General features: G+C 41.3%; 1 protein-coding gene and 1 long non-coding RNA gene across 15 annotated transcripts in view; one reads left to right on the top strand and one right to left on the bottom strand.

Annotated features, from left to right (window-relative positions):
- The window catches only part of SKP2 (S-phase kinase associated protein 2), a 39,416-nt gene that overhangs the window by 2,445 nt on the left and 11,252 nt on the right, over positions 1 to 25,719 (bottom strand). For 4 of the 14 annotated variants that reach the window (XM_086361445.1, XM_086361442.1, XM_086361446.1 and 1 more), the window contains 7 exons: positions 23,007 to 23,118; positions 20,426 to 20,569; positions 18,119 to 18,253; positions 16,479 to 16,577; positions 15,137 to 15,267; positions 6,679 to 6,730; positions 6,393 to 6,500 (listed from right to left, as the gene is read on the bottom strand). In XM_086361445.1, coding sequence (XP_086217571.1) covers positions 6,393 to 6,500; positions 6,679 to 6,730; positions 15,137 to 15,267; positions 16,479 to 16,577; positions 18,119 to 18,253; positions 20,426 to 20,454 — 554 coding nt within the window. In that variant the 5' untranslated portion in view covers positions 20,455 to 20,569; positions 23,007 to 23,118. Of the gene's footprint in view, positions 1 to 5,906; positions 6,015 to 6,392; positions 6,501 to 6,678; positions 6,731 to 15,136; positions 15,268 to 15,430; positions 15,474 to 16,478; positions 16,578 to 18,118; positions 18,254 to 20,425; positions 20,570 to 20,710; positions 20,825 to 21,574; positions 21,884 to 22,021; positions 22,093 to 23,006; positions 23,119 to 25,231; positions 25,277 to 25,719 lie in introns of those variants that run through there. The other 10 variants (XR_015148657.1, XR_015148655.1, XM_086361447.1 and 7 more) reach the window with 10 other exon arrangements.
- On the top strand, positions 4,571 to 12,846 carry LOC147350226 (uncharacterized). Its single transcript, XR_015148661.1, has 2 exons — positions 4,571 to 4,614; positions 12,407 to 12,846. It is a non-coding gene; the product is annotated as an uncharacterized LOC147350226 (long non-coding RNA).

Raw genomic sequence — 25,719 nt, 5'->3', positions numbered from 1 at the left:
TTGGGAGGGGAAGCCAGCAAGCTAGTGATGGGAAAAGTAAATGTTTTACTATGGCATAAGCTGGAGTCACGAAAGGTTACATGCAACTTAAGGATATGGACTTGATCTTTATTTGAACAAGGCCTGCCCACTTGAAAGGAGATGTGAGCAGAGTTAGTGACTTCCAAGTAGTGGTTAATAGTCAACAAGTCCATTACATATGATGAAACCTAACGGTGACTTCATGATACTATTTTAAGGTTGTGTGTCAGGTGCAGATAGACACAATAAACATTTTACTTCTCTACATATTCCCTTTTTTTCTTTCTGACACACGGAAGCCAGTTATCTTCCTAGGTATTTCACATTAAGTGAAACCGAGAGTCCCTTGGATTGCAAGGAGATCCAACCAGTCCATTCTGAAGGAGATTAGCCCTGGGATTTCTTTGGAAGGAATGATGCTAAAGCTGACACTCCAGTACTTTGGCCACCTCATGCGAAGAGTTGACTCATTGGAAAAGACTCTGATGCTGGGAGGGATTGGGGGCAGGAGGAGAAGGGGACGACAGAGGATGAGATGGCTGGATGGCATCACTGACTCGATGGATGTGAGTCTGAGTGAACTCTGGGAGTTGGTGATGGACAGGGAGGCCTGGCGTGCTGCGATTCATGGGGTCGCAAAGAGTTGGACATGACTGAGCAACTGAACTGAACTGAACTGAACTATGTCAACAGTGAAATTCTGGTCCACAAAAAAGGGATCCTGTTTTCCCAAAGCAAATATGCTTTGGTAATGATTCTTTTTTCTTAACCTAGGTCTACAGGCTTAGAAATTCATCTCTCTGATCTATATTTACTCCAGGTTGGGACACACAGTCCAAAGTCTCAGGAAAGGGAATATTTAGTTTGGAGTTTCAACAAAATCCCACGGCAGATCAATGAGAAAATCAATTCCCTAGAATAAGAAGCATCCTTTATATTTTCATACTGTCAATAATTACTTAAAAAATAAACCTTCCTTAGAGTAATTGTCAGCTTGCCCCTAACCTTTCCTCCTTTCAGCTTAGTGTATATACCAATGACCAAGGCCATCCTTATAAAGCCTAGCTCAGATTAAGTCCTTCCCCTGTTTGAAATCGATGATGCCTCCCTCACGTTTACAGAACTCAAACCATCTACTCGCCTTAAGACCTTCCATACTACTCCTGCTCTCACTCCCCATCTAAGTGTATTTATTCTACATTTAGGAGAGTTTTAAACACCACAGATGTTAACATATACTGGTTGAATACAAGAGGAAGGGTAATTTAGAAAATAAAAGTACTAACCAAATGAAATAAACATGCTTGGTGTTCCTAAGGGGGCAGTTAGATCTGGATGTAAAAGAAAATCAGCAAGAACAAATTGCTATTGTTCATAAAGTAAGCTAATCTCTGAAATGGAAACAAGAGTATAAGGAGATGTCAGCATATACAGATGTTTATACTTACCGTCACTGAAGATGATAGCAATCTGGCCCAATCTTAAATTTCTCTTATATAAAATCTGAGTATATGAGAACTTTGTAATATCCATGAGAATCCAGATTCTGGGATCTCTAGATTAGCCAAGTTGTAAGACATTCTGCAGTGGAGAGTATTTAAAACAAGAAACTAGAGGTGGGAGTGAAGAGGGATGGCAGACAACAGAAAAGCAAATGTTTTCACAACAGCACTTTGTAAAAGCCTTGGTGAGGAAGGAAATTATATTAGACACTTAGAAGACACTCAGGTGTTACATGTGAGAAAGGAGTGAGCAGAATATGATAGATGGTGGATGAATGACCATTCCCAAGCCAATAAAACCAGGAAGTCTTTAAGATTTTAAGGAGACCCCCCACCCCCCCAAAACAAGCCTCTTGTATGTGTATCACCTACAGCACAGCAGAGAATGTACCCAAGTATCTCTTTGAAAACTTCATGGAAGAGACTGAAAAGTAAACTAAAGGAGAGTAAATAGAAACGAATAGTCTGAGAGTCATTATTTCTAACTTCAGTATAAAATGACACTGATGTCTTAAGTGTCTCTATTTAGTTAGTAAAGAAAAGGTATTTATAAACTGTTTGACCAGGTTCACTCCTTTGCTGTTCACTGTTCAGTCGCTAAGTCGTGTTCCACTCTTTGAGACCCCATGAGCCTGGAAGCACGCCAGGCTTCCCTTCCTTCACTGTCTCCCAGAGTCTGCTCAAACTCACGTCCACTGAGTCAGGTGATACCATCCAACCATCTCGTTCTCTGTCACCCCTTTCTCTCCTCCCCCAATCTTTCCCAGCATCAGGGTCTTTTCCGGTGAGTTGACCCTTCGCATCAGGTGACCAAAGTATTGGAGTTTCAGCTTCGGCATAAGTCCTTCCAATATTCAGGGTTGGTTTCCTTTAGGACGGACTGGTTTGATCTCCTTGCTGTCCAAGGGACTCAAGAGTCTTCTCCAACACCACAGTTCAAAAGCATCAATTCTTCGGTGCTCAGCTTTCTTTAGGGTCCAACTCTGATATTCATACATGACTACTGGAAAAACCATAGCTTTGACTAGATTGACCTTTGTTGGCAAAGTGACGTCTCTGCCTTTTAATACTCTGTCTAGGTTTGTCATAGCTTTTCTTCTAAGGAGCAAGCATCTTTTAATTTCACGGCTGCAGTCACCATCTGCAGTGATTTTGGGGCCCAAGAAAATAAAATCTGTCACCGTTTTCATCGTTTCCCCAACTACTTGCCATGAAGTGATGGGACTGGATGCCGTCATCTTTTGAATGTTGAGTTTTAAGCCACTCTCCTCTCTTACACTTTCCTCTTCCACCCTCATTGGGAGCTCTTCTGTTCCTCTTCACTTTCTGCCATTACGGAGGTATCATCTGCATATCTATTGTTGATATTTCTCCCAGCAATCTTATTCTCCTTATAAAACCTTAAATTCCTCAACTTAAAATTCTCCTGCAAGTATTATTATTTCTTTAGTTTCTCTTAATCTCAGATTACTATCTCCAGCTTCAGTTTTTTCCATTAATGAGAAATACAAGAGAAATCAGACCAATTAATAAGGAAGGGAATAAATAGAAGGAGGGTGTGTCCTGAGGATAAAATATCTAGTTTGCTAAGTATTTCAAAGCATTATCAGTACAAAAGAAAGACACTCAAATTTTATGTTACCACTTCTAAGAAATGAAAAATTTTTAGCATAAATAGCTTTCTGGAAATTATTGAAGATCCTAGAACTCTTACTATGCATTTCATATACATTTTACCTGGAGAAATGTTTAAGGATAGGGTACCAGCAAACTCATCTTAATGAATTCACAAGGTAAACCAGTATACTGTTCACTTTATGTCTTAAGAAACATACTCTTTTTACCTTAAGGTTCAAGGACAGCATCTTTCTTCTGTCTGTTTTCACTGTATTCTGATGGTCTGACTTGTTACTAAACTGATACCTCTGCTTCCCTTATTTCAAGGTAATGTTTAGACAAATTGGTTACAGTGCAGTCAGGGTTCGCACCTGGGTCTGTGACTTCAGATCCATGCTCTGACCCGTCAAGTCACACTGCCTGCAGATGACTGTGCAAGTATTATCATCCCAATGGATATAAATATAAAAATATGAAGGCTCACAGCCTCCCCTTAGCCTCTGCTCAAGTGAATAGGTATTTCCTGCTTAACTTCTTACTCTTTGGAGAGAAAGAACAAAAGTAAGACACAGAAGTAGATTCTCTTGAGAAAAACAAGCAGAAAAGAATGATCAGTGTACTCCCAAGGGAGCTGCACAGACAATGCAGCTAAAGCTCAAATGGCAAGGGTGGGAAACAACTGTTAACAGAGAAACCTTTTCAGGTTAGACTCTCCAGGCTCCTAGGAGTTCTGGATGCTAGAAAATTCAAGTGGCAGGGGATTTTAATAAGAGTTGCATGTATATGAATTTAGGTCCCAACATCTGCTGCTGCTGCTGCTAAGTCACTTCAGTCGTGTCCGACTCTGTGTGACCCCATAGACGGCAGCCCACCAGGCTCCCCCGTGCCTGGGATTCTCCAGACAAGAATACTGGAGTGGGTTGTCATTTCCTTCTCCAATGCATGAAAGTGAAAAGTGAAAGGGAAGTCGCTCAGTCGTGTCCAACTCTTTGCGACCCCATGGGCTGCAGCCCACCAGGCTCCTCCATCCATGGGATTTTCCAGGTGAGAGTACTGGAGTGGGGTGCCATCGCCTTCTCCACCAACATCCGAGAGCCCTGCAACTAAATATTGGCATCTCTTCTATGCAGTGCTTTTCCAAATGAGACACCAGCTGAGACCCTGAGCCCTAAGGATTAACTACAGTGCTTTATTAAAGACGTTAATTACTGGATTCCCTAATTCTATGAGTTAACTCTATATAGCTGAAGTGTCTGATCTATTCATTCTTTTTAATTCTTTTTCTTTAAATTGCAACATAGTTCATTTTTAATGTTGTGTTAGTTTTTGGTGTACAGCAAACTAATTCAGCTATATATACATGTATATGTACATATATATATATACACACATACACATACATATTTCATTTTCAGATTCTTTTCCATTACAGGTTACTATAAGAAACTGAATACAGTTCCCCGTTGCTATACAGGTAAGTCCTTGTTGTTGATCTGTTTTATATATGTAGTGTATATCTGTTAATCTCAAACTCCTAATTTATCCCTCTCCCTCCACCCTTTCCCCTTTGATAGCCATAAGCTTGTTTTCAATGTCTGTGAGTCTGTTCCTATTCTGTAGATAAGTTCAGTTGTATTATTTTTTTAGATTCTACATATATGTGATATGATATTTGTCTTTCTCTGATTTACTTAGTGTGATAATCTCTGTGTCCATCCATGTTGCTGCAAATGGCACTATTTCATTCTTTTTTATGGCTGAGTAACAGTCAACTGTACATATGTACCACATCTTCTTTATCCATTCATCTGCTGATTCATCATCGCTTCCATGTCCTGGCTGCTGCTATATTCATTAATTCTTTTTTTCTTTTTTGTTCCAAACTTTAAACTTTTTCTTTTGTATTGGGGTATAGCTGATTAACAATATTGTGGTGTAACAGTTTCAGGTGAACAGCAAAGGGACTCAGCCACACATATACATGTATCCATTCTCCCCCAAACCCTCCTGCCATCCAGCCTGGCACATAACACTGAGCAGAGTTCCCTGTGCTATACAAAAGGTCCTTGTTGGTTATCCATTTTAAATATAGTAGTGTGTACATGACCTTCCCAAAGTCCCTAACTATCCTTTACCCCTGGCACCCATAAGTTCGTTTTCTGTATTCATTAATACTTGAAACTAACTTACAAGACCCAAACTAGTAATTTGAGGACTGCATAAATTCTGTGCTCAAATTCAACACCCTTCTTTGGTAGGAATCAGCTTGATTACCTTCATGTGGGTAGTGAGCGTAAACAAGGTCAGCAGGGTCATTTAGGCGATGAGGAAGAAGGACACCAGGCCAAATCCAAGATACTGACTCCTTGTAGTTTCTAATAAAATTGCTATACACTTATATATGACATGAGGAAAAACTCTGCAGCCCTTTGAAATATAGGAAAACTTCTTCAAGCTAAAGAGATGATATTCCTAGGATGACTTGGGTATGGCACTTCTTAAAAGCAAGATGGATCCGATTTCTCTTTTGTTAGCATTGCTTTGATTTTGTGGAAGTTGCTGAGCAGTACAAAATCAACCCCTAAAAGAGCTACCAGATTAGATATAGACTATTCTGCACGTGTCCAGGAGATCTGAGACATACATCCAGTTCAGTCAGTAACTCACTATTCAGCTTTGGGTAAGTAAGCTTTTACTTCACTCTTCTGGATCTTAATCTCCCTCCTCCTCAAAGAGAACATCACTCTTATAATATTTACTACTTACATATTTTTATTTTTCCCCATTCCTTGGCCTCTGGGACAGACACCACTAGGAGACTGTAGAACTTTCCCTTTAAGCTCAGATGAAGGTTTTTGGACTTAACTAGTTGATCTGAAAAATTTCAGAAACACATATACACACATGGTCTGCCTCCTCCTGTTATACTCTGAGCTTCCTGAGACTAAAGGCTGTCTTCTGCTTTTCTAAGTTCTCCTCAAGTACTTGAACAGTATTCTAATATTTAGACCAGTTCACAGCCAAATAAATGTTTAGTAAACTACCTCAATCAACTCAACTTTACCAGACGTTTTAAGCAAAACATTTTGCCTTGGTACTTCTATTTTGCTAGTCCTTCCTAACTAGTTTGTGATACATTAATTTGATGTTTAAGCTTTAAACATCTGCTGTTAATAATAACGGATTTTAACACCAAGTGACATCTCTTTTGGCCCCTGCCCTCTGCTCATTTTAAGAAACAAGAGTACTCACAGTAAAGTTTCAGGTATTATGTCATAGCACCGACTGAGTGACAGGTGTTGGAGGTAGTTGAGTTGGTAAAATTCTGGAAAGCAGTCATTTTTCAGCATGACACTATCGCTGTAACAAAACAGAAGAAAAAATTAAAAATCTATCCATCAATCCCAGATGAAGATAGGAACAGCTTATCATTCATTCAGTTCCTTCAATTCAACAAAGTAAGATTCTTTCCTTGTTCAATAAAAAATCATGAATTTTCATTAAAATTTTTTTGTTTAAAAAAAAAATAAAAACATACCTTAAGTCTAGGTGGACAAGATTGGGACATCTTCCAACTAAGGTAGAGACATCTAGCAAAATAAATAAATAAATAAAAAGATGGTCACTATCAAATGAGGAATCACACAAGGATACTTGCTGTCCATACATTTCACATTGTGCTGGAAATTCAGAGTAGTGCAATTAGAGTTATTCACTATTAGAAAAAAAAAATTATCATCTTGCCATGTAAGACTTTCTACCCAGGAAACACAAGAAATCATCTGAAAAACTACTAGCAATAGTAAGAGAACTAATTGTGTAAAATGACTGGATAAGAAACTCCATAGCTTACCTATGTGCCAGCAATAGCTAGATGAAAAGAGGTAGGGGGAAGTCCAGTTCACAACAGCAAAAAGCAAAATCAAATAGCACAATATATATACACAAATATCAAAAAGTAGCACTCCAAACCAGTGGAGGAACATCATAGATTATTAAAAAATAATATGGCTACTACAACTAGAGAAAATTAACTTCAACTCAAATAAAATATCCAAATTAATTCCACGTTATTAAAAACGTCCAAATGCAAAAATGAATAATTTATTCAGTGGATCTTGGGATCAGTAAGGAGTTTCTAAACATAAAGAAAAAAAAAAAACAAAAAGGAGACAATGATAATTTACTACATAAATCTTTAAAAACTCTACCATGTTAAAACAAAACAGAATACAAGCAGAAATAAAGTGGTATCAGAAAACTGGGAATAAATGTTTCCAATAGAGTTAATGTTTTTTTTTTAAATTTTATTTTATCTTTAAACTTTACAATATTGTATTAGTTTTGCCAAATATCAAAATGAATCTGCCACAGGTATACCTGTGTTCCCCATCCTGAACCCTCCTCCCTCCTCCCTCCCCATACCCTCCCTCAGGGTCGTCCCAGTGCACCAGCCCCAATCATCCAGTATCGTGCATCGAACCTGGACTGGCGACTCGTTTCATATATATTATACGTTTCAATGCCATTCTCCCAAATCATTCCACCCTCGCCCTCTCCCACAGAGTCCAACAGGGTCGTCCCAGTGCACCAGCCCCAATCATCCAGTATCGTGCATCGAACCTGGACTGGCGACTCGTTTCATATATATTATACATGTTTCAATGCCATTCTCCCAAATCATCCCACCCTCGCCCTCTCCCACAGAGTCCAAAAGACTGTTCTATACATCAGTGTCTCCTTTGCTGTCTCATATACAGGGTTATTGTTACCATCTTTCTAAATTCCATATATATGCGTTAGTATACTGTATTGGTGTTTTTCTTTCTGGCTTACTTCACTCTGTGTAATAGGTTCCAGTTTCATCCATCTCATTAGAACTGATTCAAATGTATTCTTTTTAATGGCTGAGTAATACTCCATTGTGTATATGTACCACAGCTTTCTTATCCATTCATCTGCTGATGGGCATCTAGGTTGCTTCCATGTCCTGGCTATTATAAACAGTGCTGCGATGAACATTGGGGTACACGTCTCTTTCCCTTCTGGTTTCCTCAGTGTGTATGCCCAGCAGTGGGATTGCTGGATCATAAGGCAGTTCAGTTCAGTTCAGTTCAGTCGCTCAGTCATGTCCGACTCTTTGTGACCCCATGAATCGCAGCATGCCAGGCCTCCCTGTCCATCACCAACTCCTGGAGTTCATTCAGACTCATGTCCATTGAGACAGTGATGCCATCCAGCCATCTCAGCCTCTGTCATCCCCTTCTCCTCCTGCTCCCAATCCCTCCCAGCATCAGTCTTTTCCAATGAGTCAACTCTTCGCATGAGGTGGCCAAAGTACTGGAGTTTCAGCCTTAGCATCATTCCTTCCAAAGAACACCTAGGACTGATCTCCTTTAGAATGGACTGGTTGGATCTCCTTGCAGTCCATGGGACTCTCAAGAGTCTTCTCCAACACCACAGTTCAAAAGCATCAATTCCTTGGCGCTCACCTTTCTTCACAGTCCAACTCTCACATCCATACATGACCACCGGAAAAACCATAGCCTTGACTAGACGAACCTTTGTTGGCAAAGTAATGTCTCTGCTTTTGAATATGCTATCTAGGTTGGTCATAACTTTCCTTCCAAGGAGTAAGCGTCTTTTAATTTCATGGCTGCAGTCACCATCTGCAGTGATTTTGGAGCCCCAAAAAAATAAAGTCTGACACTGTTTCCACTGTTTTCCCATCTATTTCCCATGAAGTGATGGGACCAGATGCCGTGATCTTCGTTTTCTGAATGTTGAGCTTTAAGCCAACTTTTTCACTCTCCTCTTTCACTTTCATCAAGAGGCTTTTTAGTTCCTCTTCACTTTCTGCCATAAGGGTGGTGTCATCTGCATATCTGAGGTTATTGATATTTCTCCCGGCAATCTTGATTCCAGCTTGTGCTTCTTCCAGTCCAGCGTTTCTCATGATGTACTCTGCATAGAAGTTAAATAAGCAGGGTGACAATATACAACCTTGACGTACTCCTTTTCCTATTTGGAACCAGTCTGTTGTTCCATGTCCAGTTCTAATTGTTGCTTCCTGACCTACATATAGGTTTCTCAAGAGGCAGGCCAGGTGGTCTGCTATTCCCATCTCTTTCAGAATTTTCCACAGTTTATTGTGATCCACACAAAGGCTTTGGCATAGTCAATAAAGCAGAAATAAATGATTTTCTGGAACTCTCTTGCTTTTTTTTTCCATGATCCAGCAGATGTTGGCAATTAACAGTATAAAAAATAGTATATTAAGAGTATAAAAAAATAGAACATGGGTAAAAAATATAAAGATACTGCATAAAATATAACATAATAAAAATGGAGCAAGAAATGCCAAGTATTTTTTTGTGTGCTGTGACATGAAAAACAAATCCTATTACAATACCCAGAATTGATGAAATATCATAAAGCAGGTGCCCCTACACTAAAAGTGCATATTTAATTTTATGCAGCCTTTCAGAAGACCTCATATTTTGAGGGGGAACTGATCTTTCTTTTAAAAAAAAGTTTTCAGGGCATAACACACTTTGCTCTTTGGCTCAGTGATTCCACTTTTAGAAAAGTAATCAGAGATCCCAGGTGGTACTAGTGGTAAAGAACCTGCCTACCAAGGCAGGAGACAAGACACACAAGTCCATCCTAGGTTGGAAAGATCCCCTGCAGGTGGGCAAAGCAACCCACACCAGTATTCTTGCCTGGAGAATCCCAAGGACCCTATAGTCCATAGGGTTGCTTCATTCCTGTCTCTTTGCGACAATCAGCAAGGAACTAAATATGATGAAAGGAGGTGGAAACACAAGGAGGCATACACGCACTAAGGTATTCACTGTAGTGACAGTTATAAAAGCCCCCTTCCCTCGTTAGTTTAATAGGTCAACCTTCATCCATTCTATGGAACACAATGCTAATAACAGCCATTAAAAATCTATTTAATAACATTTTACAAAATGAAAAAATAACTCAGGATACACTGTATACTGAAAACAAAATATATATAATGCATGATAATCTCAATTTAAACACACAAACATATATATTTACACACAAATTTACACATAGAAAGGAAGGGGGTTGGGGGTTGGAAGGCTGGAAGAAAATACATCCAAATGTTAAGTGCAATTACCAAGGGTGGTGGGATCACAAATACCTTTTCAGAATTTGGAAGAAAGTCCCATGTGATACTTTGCAATCAGAAAACGCATTAAGTGAGTGTTATTTACTTTAAAAAAATGGGCAAATTTTATTTCTGTTTGAGGGTTCTTTTTTTCTTTCTCACAGCTACATCTCCAGCTGCATCCCCTTGTTTGAATCCTAGACTTGCATTTTCAACCTCCTGCACACACTCACTGGGCTATGTGATAAGCATCTCACATTTATGCCTAAAACCAAATGCTTGATTTCTCCCCTCAATCTGCTCCTTCCCCAAAGTCTTCCCCATCTTAGTAAGTACGAACTTCATTGATTGCTGGGGCCCAAACCCTGGGAGTCCTACTCAAACCGTTTCCTCACATCCCACACCCCATCTGTTACCCAGTCCCCTTGGGTTAGCTTTCAAAATGCATCTGAAATCAATCATTTCTTACTTCCTCAAATGTGACCACCAAGTCTCCAGCGGCCTTTCCCTGGCACAGCTCCGCAAGGGGACTTTTCAAAGGTGAGTCAGATCATTGCATTCCTGTTCGAAATACTTCAATGGCTTCCCATCTTACCCAGGAAAACAAGGGAAACAGAGCTTCTGCGTTGGCCAAGAAAGCCCCCAGCTATCTCATCTCCTAACACTGAGCTCCTCGCTCCCTCTCCCAAGCTGGCTTCCATACGGAGAGGAAAAAAAAAATCTCAAACATTTAATAAAGTTTGTCTATTTTAAAAAATAAATAACATCTATTGATTCATTTTCTGATTATAAAGTAGCATATGTGGCTTTCCTCCAAAGGCACCTGCTGGTCCTTAGTTCTAGAATGTTCTTTCCTTACATATCTACGTATCACTCTTTCAGGTCTGTGGTTAAATCTCACTTCCTCAGGGAGCTCTTCTCTTTGGCCATTCCATCTGAAAGCAGCCCCCTTCCTGCTACACTCTACCTGAGCACCCTGCTTTAAACTTTTCCTCCTTGTGTTTCCACCTCCTTTCATCATATTTAGTTCCTTGCTGATTGTCTGGATTCCCCACCAGAATGTAAGCTTCACAAGGATGACTTTCTCTGTTTTGTTCAAGGCCACATGTCCCAAGTTTAGAACTGGGTTTTGTGCGTTATAGGGGCTCAACAGACATTTGTCTCAAGAGCTGCACAACATAGTTCTGAGTGACCCATCATCTCACTAGCCAACCACAAAATCCACAATCAGATACAGTTTTCCCACCTGGGAAAGAATTAAACCTTGGGGGATGAACCTGGTTAGTCTCTGTCTTCAGCCCTTGTTTAAGTCCTGTCTTTCTTTGGTGGGTAGAGTTAGGAACCAGTAGTGACTGCCAAGATTCCTCTTCACCGTCTCCTTCATTTCACTGGAGTAAGAAGGGATCTTAGAAACTACCTAATCTAACTTGTCATTTTAGAAGAGAGACATTTTTCGCTAGAGAAGTCCAAGTAAATCTAAGACCCAAAGCTAGGTCCTCCAAACCTCATTCTGTGCTCAGCCACTGCTCCACAGAAAGGGTGGAACAGTGGGTGGGTGAGGAATATAAACACCAGGAGCCAACAGTCACTGAGCTCTCACTACGTGCCGAGAATGATTAAACGCCTTGCACACGTATTACATCATTTATTGCTCACTCTAATGCTAAGAGGTAAGGTACTACTATTATCTCCATTTTATTGAGAAATGGAGGAACAGCAAGGTTAAGCAAATTGCTCAAGGCTACCCAGTGAATGACAGAGTGGGTACCTGAAGCCAGATGGTCTGTCACTGGTCTTGGAGGTAAAACACAAAATCTGTATTGTCTTCTACACAGTGAAATAGCGTGTACCGTTGTTAAAAATATCCATTTAAAAATTCTTGAATTCCCATTGTATACTTAAGGACACTAACACTTCAACTCCTACTCTGTGTCCTATCCTCACCCTGAATGTGTCCAGGGGATTTTACCACCTATCATTCCTGCCAAAACTGAGTAGAAAGGCGATTTGTTCTTTTTCAGAGGAACACAGAAAAGAGTTTTAAGCCAAACGTGGAAACAATTTACAGTAGCTTGCCTACAGCTGAGTTTCTCGACCTTACACCCAGAACCTTGGTTCATTACAGAAAAACTCTGAATAAAGAAGTGGGAGGTTCAGGTATGAGCAGAAATGTACACAAGGCCGTCTTCCCCTGGGGATGAAGAGGGAAGAACCACGGATGGGATTCAATGCAAAGAGGATGCTCCCTCATGGGAATTTAAAGTCCTTGGAAGGCAACTTGGCAAGAACTATCCAAAGCTTGATAATGAAGCCTAATCCTTGGCCTGGCAACTCCACTTAGAAATGCACTCAACAGTTTGTTTCTGTCCATAAGACAGTTGTTTATAAAGGGAGAAACTGTAAAGACTCTAAACATTCGTTACAAGGAGATCATCTGAGTAAGTTCTGAATGAATCAATAAATTATTCCAAATATATCTGATGGAATATCACATAGCCACTGAAAATGATGTGTGGTGTAGCTACTGAAACGGGGTTACTTGAAATAAAACCATACTATAAAGTACTCCATACTCTATGTCCCATTTTTTTAAAAAGCCACTTTTTAACAGGAAAAAAGACTAGCAAAATGTTAGTAGGATTATTGATTTTCGTGTTTTTACATGTTTTAGGCATATTTGAGAATGACTATGTAATACTATAACTAGATATTTTTAATTTTTATTTTTAACTGGAGGATAACTAATTTACAATATTGTATTGGTTTCTGCCCTACATCAACATGAATCAGCCATAGGCATACATATGTCCCCTTCCTCTTGAACCTCCCTTCCAAACAGATTTAAAATTGTGTTTAAAGGGGAAAAAATGCAGACTAGAAATACTGTGTGTGGAGGGGAGTGGTTAAGAAAAACACTACTGCTGCTTTTGCAGATCTCTAAAGAAAGCCCTCACTTTGTTATCTGGGTTCAAGCACCTGCAGAGGATTCCGATCTCTGACCACTTAGGAGAATCTGCTCCTATCTTCTACAGCCTCGGATACGTGACTCACAGGGGATAGGTCATGTCCTGAAGGAGTACTTTTCAAATACTGCTTAGATTTTAAGAAGATACATTCTGCAAATATTTGGCTCAAATCTTTTAGAGTATGTTAAAAATAAGAAAAACACTCAGAGGGGCTCATACCACCATCAAGACATGAGGTTAGGGCTGAGGTGTGCACTGGCTTAACGAGGCTTTGTGTAGGCCGCCTGAGACCATGAGGGCAAGCTATTAATATGCTAAGTGAAATAAGTCAGGGGACTTCCCTGGTGCTCCAGTGGCTATGAGTCCATGATCCCAATGCAGGTGGCCGGGTTTGATCCCTGGTTAGGGAACTAGATCCCACATGCCGCAAGTTAAGAGTTAGCACATTGCAACTAAAGATCCTGCATGCTTGCCAACTAAGACCTGGCACAGCCAAATAAATAAATAAAAATAAACATTAAAAGAAAGAGACAAAAACAACTACTATATGATATCGCTTATACAGGGACTCTAAAAACGACAACAAACTAATGCGTAGTGGTGGTTTAGTTGCTAAGTCGTGTCCTGCGACCCCATGGGCTGTAGCCTTCAGGCTCCTCTGTTCATGGGATTCTCCAGGCAAGAATACTGGAGTGGGGTTGCCATTTCCTTCTCCAGATCTTCCCGACCCAGGAATCAAACCCAGGAATACTGCCTTGCAGGCAAAGTAATGGATCTAACAAAAAAGAAGCAGATTCACAGATACAGAGGACAAACGAGTGGTTACCAGAGGGGAGAAGGAAGAGGAGAGGGATTAAGGCAATAAAGGGGAAGGTGATTAAGAGATACAAACTACTAAGTATAAAATAAGCTACAAGGATTGTACAACACGAGGAATACAGCCAATATTTTAGAACAACTTTAAGTGGCATATAACCTTTAAAAATTGTAAATCACTCTTCTACACCTGTAACTTATATATTACTGTACAACAACTACACTTCAATATTAAAGAAAACCCTTGCCGTTTGTACTTATCTTTGCAAATCAAGATTCTGTCAATATTAGACAAATAAAACGAAGCACACATAACTGAGTGTTCAGGCTTATAAAAACTTTAACTGTCACACATCACCCTTGATTTTAAATGTCCGTGTTCATCTGAAAAACCCCACTGTCCTCTTAGACTGAACTGAAAAAAGTTATAAATATGAACACAGAGGGTTTGTTACAGGGTTTTTCAACCTTGGCAGCATTGGCATTTAGGACTAGATTCTTTTTTGTGTGTTATTCTGCTGTCCTGTGCGTTGTTCACCAGCATTCCTGGCTTCTGCCCACTAGAAGCCAGTGTGTAGATGGCATCTAGTGGGCAGATGCTTCTTCTACCCACTAGATGCCAGTAACCCCATAGCTGTGACAATCAAAAATGTTTCCAGACCTTGCCAAATGTCCTCTTGCAGGCAAAACCGTCCCCAGTTGAGAACCACTGCTTAATACTAATCAAACACTGCATCCCTCAATTTTTATATTGGGGTTTTAACCTAAATAAGTTAGTTACATAAAAGAAGCTCTTCTGCTTAAACATAAATTGTTCTAAAGTATAAAGGTTTTCACTCATGCATTCTGGATTCAAACCTTGCCACTAACCCACTAGCTGTCTGCATTTACCTGACCCTTCTGATCAGCTAGAGGTTACCTCATCTGAAAAACAGGAATAGGAACACACACACACACTGGATTAAATGAGACAGTTTATGGAGGATCACGCCTAGGAGATGCTCGAGAAATCAAACCTGCTGTTATTGTTGGGGCTGCTGTTGTTAAGGGCCCAACAGCCCAGAGGGTCTTACCTGATCTCTGCAGATTCTTTCGGTACCCGCTGAGATTCAGCTGGGTGATGGTCTTTGACACATGTGCAACGGCCATCTGTACATGCTTTTCAGTGAAATCATAGCACCAGGAGAGGTTCAGTTCATCCAGTCTGCACATAACAGGGGTGACAAGGAAAGCATGAAACCATTACCCAGAGTGAATCTTCTGTGAAACCCTGCCTAAAGCTGCAAATCAAGAAAACGCAGGGCCATTGATTCCTTACCATTTTCTGCATAGAACCTCAGCTTCTCTAAGCAGCTACATTTGCTCACCTGAAACTGCTTTCTCCATCTCGGTCCAGTTTGTTCCAGAAAGCTGCCAAGGGATATGAGCCAAGGGCTTAGTGAATGCTGCCCTCTTCTGGAAGAGAAGGGAAGTGCTCTCCTCTCCTGCTCATACCTCATTCCAGGACTAGGAGAAATTCTAGCTTCTATGCTTTCTTTCTCAACCACTTGGGTTGTAGGAAAAAACTAACAGTATGAGCTTGAGATGTTTTAAAAAACTGATAGGATGTACCAGGAATTCCCAATAAAGAGATGCCGACATCACAAAAATTCACTTTATCTTACTGGGCCTCTGTAACTAAGTAAATGAGGGCTTCAAAGGAAAAGTCCAACGGCTAAATTATACATCCCATTCCTGGCATTGCTGAGAAAATGCAGGGCTACCATTTTATCTCATTGGTAACATTCTTACACAAAAGTAATCTTTTGTATAAGATCATTAAGGAGAAATAAGCACGATGCTATTAGCACAGAGACCAAGGGATATTAAAAAGGACAGACACAGTACTGGGTATTCTGTGAATCATGTCCCCCCTCACTTATTAATCTCTGTAACTCTGTGACCTTTATATTCGGACATTAGACATTACTACCTAGCATAAAAGATGTTTTTAATGGGATCACCCAGATTGGTGTATTTTGCAGTAACAAACTTTTGACAAATAAATAGTCAAAACTGTTAAGTTAGATCTACAGACATTACAGGGAAAAAAGCCTGACAATATAGCAATATAGTCAGGTATAAACAGCTACTCTTTGTACATACTGTTGATAAACACATTACCACATTTTCCTTATTTTAATAAGTCAAAGAAAAATAAAAGGGATCACGACACGAGTAATCTTTGCAAACTTCCATCGATTTGGCTCCTGAGTTTGGACAGAAAGTTTGGATGATAAAGGGTACTGAGTTCTCCAAATCAAGAGCTCAAAGAGTTAGGAAAGCTTAAAAATGTTACCCGATTCTATCTTGATGTGAAAGATAACTGTATGTTTGAAATCACATTTCTAAAATCAAATCTCTAATCTCTCCTACCTGGAACAGCTGCTCAGCAAAGTCTTCAGGGCAGATTCAGAGAATCCAGAACACCCAGAAAGGTTTAGTCGCAGTAAATTTGTGTTCTGAGCAAGATTACTGGAAAAAGAGGACAAAGTTGTAACAATACTAACCAGACCCTCTTATTCAATCAAGAGGAATGAAGCTAAGGGAGGCAGCTACAGGCACACAGGCCTCTGAGTCAGCAGTGAGTTTAAATTCACATCTGACCATCTAGACGACACCAAGTAGGATGCTTTGCCTTAGTTTACTCATCTGTGAAATGGCAAGATCAGTATCTTCTTGGTAGTGTTGTTAAAATTAAATGGTATAATGTAATAAAGGCCTCAGCACAGTGCCCAGCACAGAGAGTAACTACACAACACTTACCAATGTACTTTTAAAAACTGAAAAACAAAGAATCTACCAATGACCTAAACATATTTCTATTTCACCCACAATTGTAATTAGTTTGTAAGTAAACTTCTACTTATAAAATCAGCAGGTTCCTTCAGTTAAACGTCTCTCAAATTGCCCTCTCCTCTCTGTTCCCAAATACCTCATGTTAGCCAAACAGTGATTTAAGAGCGAGAGTTCTGGAATCGTACTATATGGCAAGGTTCAAATCTTGGTTTTGCTACCTAGCTACTGTGTGACCTTGGACAAGTTATTCAGCCTCTTTGTTGCTTAGTTTTCACATCTGTAAAAAGGGAATAATGAGAACGTATTTCATGGGGTTGGTATGAGGATTTACTTAGAAGACCTTTAAAGAACCTAGTATCTGGCATATGGTATGTGCTCAACAAATATTAAGCAGATATTATAATTATTCTTTCCTTTTCCCCATCAAATTTCATCACTTCTTACCTGAATGGATACAACACTATCTTAACTAATCTACTGAATAGTTTCTTTCACACATAATCGATTTTCTGAGATGCCCAGCGAGTTAATTTTCTAAACATGTTTGTTCCATTCTCAGAACCACGCTTCTCTCTTCACCATGCTTCCCTCTTTACAGCCCACAACAAAGTCCAGAGTTCTTCCAGCGTGGCAGGCACCCACGAGATTTGGTCCCTGCCGACCCTCACCTGTCACTTCCCTCACACACTCCATCAATTCCTGACCACTTCAGAATCCAGTCGCAAAGGTGGCTTCACCCAGGCTGCTTCCTTCCCACACGACCTGGAGAACTCCTACCCACATACTTTCAATACTCAGCTTCAGAGTCACTTCCCCTTGAGACAAGACGGCTGCCTTCTCCAAATGTAATTAGGTCTCTGCGTGTTGCCACATATTCACCAACGCATCTAGCAAACACACTGCACCGTAATTATCTGTCTCTCCCTTGAATGAGGGAGCAACCATGCCTCAATTCCTCCTTGCGTGTCTAGAACCTAGCATGAGACCCAGCAACATATCGAGAGTTAGTACACAAACTTTGGTTGTCTAGGTGAGCAACCAAACCTCCTGGGAGGAGGAACCAAACCCCCTGGAGGGTTCTGCAGAGGCTGGAACACTGTATTGGGTATTTTCTGAGTCCACCTGCATGTGGACAGGACACCCTACATCTACTCGAGAAACAAAATTAACAAACACAAAACGAGCGCCCTTGGAACATGCTCCTAGGTTCCACTCACTCAACAACGGGATCTGAAAGTCGGAGGCCTTCCAGGCTGAGATTCTGCAACTTGGAGCAGTGAGATAGAAGGCCGTGCAGGGTAGACGCATCGATCACAGAGTTCGACAGGTCCAGGTGCTGTAGTCGGAAAGGGCTGAACACAGAGGGAATAAAAAGAGGCTCCACAAGATGGCTCAAACCAGTATGTCCAGATCTGACCCATTCTCCTCCCGACCTGGGCAGTCTATCACAAACAAGACCCTAAACACACATTTCAAGTATTAGCTATAGCTGTAGTCATAAAATAAATTGTTACTGGCCATCCTCGTTTGTTTTAAAATTCAAAAGCATTTTTTTTTTTTTGGCCAAGTCCAGACGTTGTGCCAGTACAGTCCAACTTAGAAAATGAATTAATGAGCATCATAGGAATGAGTTGGATGTGGGTGACAAGGAGGTCACGTCTACAATGACTCCTGGCAAGGGTGAGTGGGTGGATGACCAAACCAGGGAAGACCGTGGAAAGGCAAGTTGTAAAGGGAGGTTAATACCAAGGTTCTTGGGCTGGACGTGCTAACACTAAGGTACTTGTAGGAAATTCAGCTGTGGTAGTTTTTTAGGTAATAGGAAATAAGAGTTTGTTTGAAAGAGAGGGTTGGGCTAGAGATGAGGATATGAAAGTCTTGGCATAGATGTGGGTGTACAAGGCATAGCTTGTCTGAAGACAAGAGTGGGTCGGGAGAGAAGGCAGCCAGGGACAGACCCTAGAGTAACTGAGCAAAGCGTGCACTTGAAGGAGATTGAGAAGGAAGAGCTGCCGGAGAAACACAAAACACCCGCGGGAGAGGAGTGTTGTCATATGACCACGGCGAGAAGGTGAAAAGGCCTCGAGTCGGGACGCGTGTTGTATCCCAGCTCTGCCGTCTTTAGCTTATTTTTCTGTTCAGTATTTATTCACTCCACTCTAGCATGAGATGGCACTAAGCCACACTGCAAAACTATCAGTAAGAAATACATTTTCAGAAAGTCTAAACCAAAACAGGATCTTTTTCAGGATGTAAATCGGTCTGTGATAGGATGAGAAACCCAGGGTGACAAAATCCAAAAAGACCCCTCACCTCCTTATCAGAAATAGGCAGTGGAGGTAGAGACATGTCAATCAAAACTACAATGAGGTATCATCTCACACCAGTCAGAATGGTCATCATCAAAAAAATCTACAAACAATAAATGCTGGAGAGGATGTGGAAAAAAGGGAATCCTCTCTTGCACTGTTGGTGGGAATGTAAGTTGATAAAGCCACTGTGGAGAACGGTAAGGTGATTCCTTAAGAACCAGGAATAAAACTACCATAAAGCCCAGCAATCCCATTACCGAGAAAACCATAATTCAAAAAGAAACATGTGTCCCAATGTTCACTGCAGCACTATTTGCAATAGCCTGAACAGGGAAACAGTCTAGATGTCCATCAGCAGATGAATGGATAAAGAAGTTGTGGTGTGTATATATATACACACACACACACATACACATAATGGTCCTAAAAAGGAACAAATCCGTTCTAGTGAGGTGGATAAACCTAGAGTCTGTCATACAGAGTGAAGTAAGTCAGAAAGAGCAAACAAACATCATATATTAACACATATGTGCGGAATCTAGAAAAATGGCACTGCTCAATCTATTTTCAGGGCAGCAACAGCGATGCAGACACAGAGAACAGATTTGTGGATACAGCGGAGGAGAGAGAGGGTGGGATGAGTTGAGATAGTAGCGTTGAAACATACATATATTACCATATGTGAAACAGACAGCCAGTGAGAAGCTGCTGTATAATACAGGGAGCTCAACCCAGTGCCCTGTGACAACCTAGAGTGGTGGGATGGAAGGGGGGGCACGGGAGAGAGGAGGCTCAAGAGGGAGGGGACATATGTATACTTATTGCTGATTCATGTTCTTATATGGCAGAAACCATCAAAATATTGTAAAGCAATTATTCTCCAAATAAAAATACATAAAAAAATAAAAAGACATGGGCATTGGGGGAATAGCTTGGCTGCATGGCATCTGCCAGCCAGGGCTGCTTGGCTCCTGCCTCATAGGATACTCAGGGCACCCTTAGACCCTGGGAAGAGCCCAAGTGCAAGCCTAGGCTAAAACGGGAATGACGTCACTAAAGCCTGTGCTGTGTTTCACCACACGGCAACATAGACAACTACCGTCCCATGCTGCACAGATGACCTGTCCCAGGGCAGACAGCTGGAGAGAGAGAGAGAAAGACATTTCCATCTGTTTTCCTCCCCAAGATTCTCCAGGGACTTTTCTTTCTTACCTGAAATGTTCAACTAACGGTTGGTCCATAAATGATCGTGGACAGCGGAAGGCAACCACCCCTCGGGACAAAAGCCGACCAACCACATCTGGGTAGAGGTTTCTGCCCGCGAGGTCTACAGTCTGCCAGAGAGACTCGTCAAACCTGGAAAAGAGGTGCTCTGTTTGGTGAGTCAGGGCACCAGTTTCTGGAGGCCCTCGACGCTGCTATGAACAATAGGACACGGCCACTCAGTTGCCCTGAAGCAAATTCTAAAGGCATGTTTGTTTCTGACTATACAATTACCTATATTTTTAAGGCACTACTGAATATTTCTTGTCCCATTATGGATAAGTTTTCATCTTCCTCTTTACATGGATTTCATAGCTAGTTCAATGCTACCATGAGCCCTGCAATGATCTGGAACAGGAGAATAAAATTTCAGCATTCAATTCAATTCAATAACTTTAAGACTGCTCAAATCACTCAACTGATTACTGAATAAGTAGGTAGGTTCACAATGACCTCACTTGCCATCTTTGTGAAGCACGGGCACGCTACCACAACTACCCTAAAAAACATGTAAATGTCCCTAAAAGAAGGAAAGTTTCTATGACTTTATTATGAGATATGGTTAGCAAATATCTATTAGGAAAAGCCATAGTTCAGCTCCATTTTACAAAACCTTAAAAGCTTAAAATAAATGCACAGAAATACAGGAATACCCATGAACTAATGTGAAGAAAAGAGGTAAAAATGTTTAGATTTGTGTTTCGAAAGCAAAAAGCGGTAACAAATATAGTAAACAACATAAAGAAGTTTGAATACCCATAGGTTAATTCAATTTAACACAAAGAAAACACGAGATCAAGCCCGTGAGGGAACATTTTGAATGTTTACAAGAATTTTACTTTTTAATCCTACTTGAGATAAGCAGACCACTGGCTGGAGCTTTGAAATAATTCTGCATAAACAAATTGTCAACCTCTATTCTTAAGAAGACAGGACTGCCGTGCCTGGCATATAACAAGTGCTTAATGAATGTCAGTTATAACTTTCATGACAGTTGAGATGAAGATGAACAGAGCTGCATAGAGAGCACAGCTGGTGGAAAAAGAAAATCAGAATGGGGTTTCTTGAGCAGGGATAAGTGAGTCAACCACCATGTACCTGCTCTGGCATTCCAGGTATGCCGACCTCTCTGTGGCTCTTCTAAGCAAATATAGTCAGCCCTCCCTAGCCACAAGGCTTCCCACGTGGCACAGATGATAAAGAATCCGTCTCCAATGTAGAAGATGCGGGTTTGATTCCTGGGTGGGGAAGATCCCCTGGAGGAAGAAATGGCAACCTACTCCAGTATTCTTGCCTGGAGAATCCTATGGACAGAGGAGCCTGGTGGGCTACAGTCCATGGGGTCGCAAACAGGTAGACATGACTGAGCAAGCACTCCCTGTCCACGGGTTCCACATCCACAGATCCACGGATCCAGAGTCAGACTGTCCTACCCCATTTGATACAGGGGACTTGAGAATCCACAGATTTTGGTATCCACAGGGGGTCCCGGAACCAATACCCAGTGGGTACCAAGGGATGACTGTAGCACAGTCTTGTAAATACCTGGAGTGTCTTATTTCCAGCACACCTGTGAATGGAAGGGCAGGGGCTCCTGCGTTCTCACAGTGAGAGTCCTAGACGTGTGGAGGGAGGAGAGAGATAGATGGCCTTAAGCACAGACAAAGGCTGGCCAGAGGCTGATGAGCAGGAGAAAAGGTAAAGATGGAAAAGCCCGTTACCGCCTTCCCAGCTCACCAGGATGTCCCATGCGCAGCTCACTGTTCGCTCCTGAGAAGTGTGGCCCCAAACCCAACAAAACCTGAACAGTTCGCTGGGTACCACTTGAGCATCTTTATATTTCATGCTCACAATGGCCATCATGTGACCCACCGGAAGTGACTTACCCCATTTGGAAAACTTCTTTTCCCTGTATTCAGCAGAGCGCATGTTTATTGGATGCTGGGCCAGGCAGTGTACCAGGAGTGACAGGGATACACGAAGGCACAGCTGGTTCTCATATACCCAGTGGGCTGGGTATGAGTGGCGGGAAGAGAACTCGGGGCTCTGTGTGGGACCCGGGTGGGAAAGCAGCTTTATGGGACTTGAGTGAGGCTCTGAGCCCCAGTCCCCATATATAAAATGGGATGATATCTTCCCAGGTGGTGCTAGTGGTAAAGAACCCGCCTGCCAATGCAGGAGACACGCGTTCAATCCCTGGGCTGGGAAGACCCTCTGGAGGAGGTAGCAACCCACTTCTTTATTCCTGCCTGGAAAATTCCATGGACAGAGGAGCCTGGTGGGCTACAGTCCACGGAGTCGAAAAGAGTCAGACACAACTGGGCACACACACACACCTCCAGCAGATTCCTCCCTTATCTGTGAAATAAGACACTAATTATTATAAAGAATATAATAATGAATAAGAAAATACCTAGTGTGCTTTGTGCTACTATATTCTTCTTGGTTTTCAGTGTCAGCAGACCCAACCAAATAAAAACCCTTCTTTTTTCCTCCTCCACATACACTAAATGGGGTGAAAAATACTTACGCTAGATGATACCATCTCTTACAAACACTGGAGACTTTCAGGAGTTCAGGGAGGCACAGACAGGAAAAGATTCCTAAGAGCAGCTCGTCTGGAAGGGAGTCCCAAGAAACACCTTGGAGGGGAAAAAAAAAAAAAAAGAATTGTTTTCCTTTTACCATTCGTTTCCTCTATCAAGTCTACTGAGCTTTTTCCTGCACTTAAAGATATACAACATGTAACTTAAAAAGGGGAATTTAACGCTAAATGAATTCTTCATCCTCATAATTCTTTTTCTGTTCACCCATGACCTATGTTTCCTGAAGTGGATACCGTATACTTTCTCAGCAAAGGAGAAAAGAGAGTATCAAGAATACTTTTCATGATATTCTTCTCTTTAGTACCCACCAGCCAGTCTCAGGCCTCTCACATCTTAGACGACAATGTCTAAGATACATGATGCTTCTGGGTTGCTAGGAACACCTCACTCCTCTCTGAAGTGGATTCAGTGGTGGATTTATCCAGTAGTGACCTTATTTAAAAGGCAAACCAATCTTTCTCCCTCTTCTTCCAAGCTTACAGAGGGTGGACTCAGAAGTCCATTTACCTAAAAGTGCAATATCAAAAGGCTGGTCTCATCTCTTAATTCAACACACATGTTCTGAGTGCTTAGTTTAGTGCTTAATTCAACACACATGTCCTGAACATCTAGCACAAACATGCTTAGTTTGATGCCAGGGATGGGTTAAAGCGTTAGGAGAAAGCAGGTAACACATGAGACAACACTTTTTCATGGAGCTTGTGTTCCACTGGGGAAGCAATCACATGATATTAGAAGACATGTTAAAAACTGTTCAATATTTTTTAAAAATTAAGTGACATGTTAAAATTGCTTTTACTTTGATGTATTAAAAATGAAGAAAATGAGGAAGGTGTTAGAAGGTTTAAACACATAGCACACACACACACCTCAACCATCAATAGCAACTAACCTTGTTCTATTTTTCATATGTTTGGGGTTAATAATAAATTATGATAAGGGTTATATTCGGCTCTTTGATGAAAACAACTATTTTCATTCTATTTTGACTCAACTCTATTTGTTAGCCTACTGAAACTCATCATTCATAGTTAAGGAGACTAAGTCTGTATTAGTAAAGATTTGGTCAAAATATCTCCTTCCACATTTTAAAATAAATGCCTAATACAAAATTCTGTAATAGTAAGTAATTGTGATGTGAATTTCACCACAATGGTGGTTCCTCTAGTAACTGTCAAGTTTTATAGCTGGAGTTCCCCCCAAACTTTTTAATACATTTGCTGTGTTTTCTTATATTAAAAGAAGTATTGCGTTCTTATTGAAAAAATTCTTTTAGAAAAGTTGAGTTACTTAAAAGTATAAAACAGTTCCATTTTTCAGAGATATTTTTAAGTTATCTGGTGCACTTGCATCCATTGCGTAAACATACTGTTTCCCAAACTGGTATTTAAAGAACATTCTTCTGGGAGATGTTAATATCTATTCCACTACAAACAGTGTTTTGTGGTGTAAAATGGTATAAAACAGTGGGGAAGGCCTTACTGAGCTGGTGATCATTGAGCAAAGGCTAAACACAGGGAAGGGGCCGGCCCTGTGAGTCCCTGGGGTGTGTTCCATGTGCGGGAGCAGCAGGTCTGTTTTAAGCAACAGCAAGGAGGCCAGCCGGAGAAGGTAATGGCACCCCACTCCAGTACTCTTGCCTGGAAGATCCCGTGGACTGAGGAGCCTGGTGGGCTACAGTTCATGGGGTTGCTAAGAGTCGGACACGACTGAGTGACTTCACTTTCACGTATTGGAGAAGAAAATGGCAACCCACTCCAGTGTTCTTGCCTGGAGAATCCCAGGGACAGGGGAGCCTGGTGGGCTGCCGTCTATGGGGTCGCACAGAGTTGGACATGACTGAAGCGACAGCAGCAGCAGCAGCAGCAAGGAGGCCAGCATAGAATGCAGTGAGCAAGTTGTGGGGATCGGGGAAGAGGTCAGAGGGGTGGGAGGGGGCCAGTCACCCCGCTCTGATTCTGAAGGTGATGAGGGGCCGCCGGAGAGTTCTGAGCACAGGAATGACAGGATCTCACAGAGATTTTAAAAGGATCACTCTGTGTGTTCAGAATAAACCGGAGGGAGAAAAAGGGGGATGCAGGAAAACCAGTTTTCTTAGTTTTTAGAAAAGCAAACTCTAATTGCTATTCAACAAGTATTAAATGCTTACATATGAATAGAATAACCCACACGATCAGGATAATATGACCATAGCCTAGAAGGAAACAAACACACACCAAAGAAACAGTGAGTGTTTTAGATTAGAATTCAGAGTGGTTAGCTGAGTTCAATAACTTGCCTTCTCGGTCTCTAACTCCAATCCATCTGCTACACCAATGCTACCGCTATCCTCTCTCCCCCGTGATGGCTAATTTTAGTGTCAACTTAACTGGGCTAAGGAATACCCAGATATTTGGTTAAATACAATACCAGGTGTCTTTGGGAGGCTATCCGGAATGAGATTAACATTTGATCCATCAACTGAGAAAAGCAGGTTGCTGTCCCCAGTGTGCGCCTGCATCATCCAATCCAAAGCTGGGTTGGAATGAAAGGTGGATGAAGGAAGACCTGGCTGTTTCTCCCACCTTTGAGCTGGAACCTGGGTTCCTCCTGCCTTCAGGCCTCGACTGAAACTAACATGATCTACTCTCTGGATCT

Source organism: Bos grunniens, chromosome 20, assembly GCF_055505025.1.
Source record: "Bos grunniens cultivar Pamir isolate PY7600 chromosome 20, Bosgru_T2T1.0, whole genome shotgun sequence".
Taxonomy (NCBI): Eukaryota; Metazoa; Chordata; class Mammalia; order Artiodactyla; family Bovidae; genus Bos; species Bos grunniens.
This window is presented reverse-complemented; position numbering and strand designations above follow the sequence as displayed.